At 39.1% G+C, this 1,576-nt stretch overlaps 1 protein-coding gene across 1 annotated transcript in view; it reads right to left on the reverse strand.

The window, feature by feature from the left end:
• Positions 1-35: 35 nt before the first annotated feature.
• Positions 36-1,576, reverse strand: part of LOC107578843 (transcription factor AP-2-alpha-like) — a gene marked incomplete at its 5' end in the record, with an annotated part of 5,564 nt that continues 4,023 nt past the window's right edge. The window contains one exon of the mRNA XM_016264749.1: positions 36-1,246. Within this exon, the coding sequence (XP_016120235.1) occupies positions 941-1,246 (306 nt within the window). The remainder of the gene's footprint in view (positions 1,247-1,576) is intronic.

The raw sequence follows: 1,576 nt of genomic DNA on the forward strand, positions 1-1,576 counted from the left end.
ATTTATTGCTCTTGTGGTGCTTTGAGGGAAGAACAAGAGGTGATTGGCACAACACATAAAAAGCTCGTATAAAAACAAGAAGATAGAAACACAAAACTAGCATCGTCGGAGTCTCTGCAATGACCTTTTTCGATCTAAAACTGAATGGCATAATAATAATATTAATAATAATAGAGAAATTGATGTTTATTTCTTTTAAATTTGTTCACTTGCTTCAGTGTCGCCTCAACATGCTACAAGAGGGCTGAATTGAAATATCCCAGAGAAGAATACCCCAAACTTCTGTTTTCTAAGAACCATAAAACCACATGAAGAACTAAGCGAATATTCAAACCCACTAAAACAGGAGGCACCAGATAAATAAAAAAGAAGTTTGAACAGACGTACCTTATTTACAATTCCCATTAAATTACACATAAATAAATATATACATACATGAACACAGATTCCCTCATATAACTGTGAATCGTGTTGAAATTCAAAGTTCAAGTTGGTCGCTTGGTCGAGTAAAAAGTCAGTTATTGAAGTCATGTTGTGGAGCTGTAGAATTTTTTACTTTCTAGTTTATTCACAATACTGATAAAAAATCTTCCTCTTTCAGCTTCTTGTTGTCACATGGCTACAATCGTAAATGGGGATAGTGAGGGGAAATCGCTGAATTTCAGTCCATTGAACTCATACAAAGGGAGTTCATGAAAAGTCCTGCTGTGGCAGATTAACCCGATCTATACTCCTTTCATTGGCACACTGCTTTATTTTGATTTAAAGAAATGCTTTGTCCACGAATCCCAAAGTGAACTATTTTATTAGTATTATTACTTTTTTTTAAGTTTCAAAATATCAAGAACGGGAGGTGGTGCTTTCAGTGTTTCATCTTGATCACTAGTGTTTGTTATATATGTATTTTGTCATACATCAATTGGGATGTGTTGGCTTGACATCACTTTCTGTGCTTCTCGTCTTTGTCACCCGCCTTCGACCCCGTCTCATTGTGGCTATTAGGATTGTTGTTCAGGTACATTTTGTCCATGGCTTTAATGGCCTCCGTCAAATAGTTCTGCAGCGCCGTGAGGGCCGCGCACATGGCCGGAGTCCCGAATCCATGAGAAATAAGACTGAAGTGGGTCAAACAGCTCTGAATCCCGGGCTCAAGAATGGGCTGTGGGCGTGAATTCCCCAAGGGCGAGCGGTCTTGCGAGAGCAGGTCCGTGAACTCTTTGCAGATTTGTCTAGAAGGATACACAATGCAGGATGCGTGTCAGGATGAAGCTAATTACAGCTGAACGTATGAAGTCAGAAATGTATTAAGACTACGTGCTCCTTATGTGTCCCTTAATCAGTGGCACGAGTGTTCCTTTTGACAGCAGCTCGTTGAGCAGTGTCCATCAGAGCGATTGACAACTCGAGCTCAGTTTGAAAAGAGAGTCGCATATACGTCAGTATCACGTCAAGTGGAAACGTAAGAATTGGATTAGCCTTCACCTAAAAGTTGGGCTCTATGACATCTAAAGTAGAGTGTCGTCGCTTTTTTTATGATTAGCACATTTTCATTTATGTCTTTTGTTTATTTGTTATA

The sequence above is a fragment of the Sinocyclocheilus grahami genome, unplaced genomic scaffold (assembly GCF_001515645.1).
Source record: "Sinocyclocheilus grahami isolate Dianchi unplaced genomic scaffold, SAMN03320097.WGS_v1.1 scaffold12251.1, whole genome shotgun sequence".
NCBI lineage: Eukaryota > Metazoa > Chordata > Actinopteri > Cypriniformes > Cyprinidae > Sinocyclocheilus > Sinocyclocheilus grahami.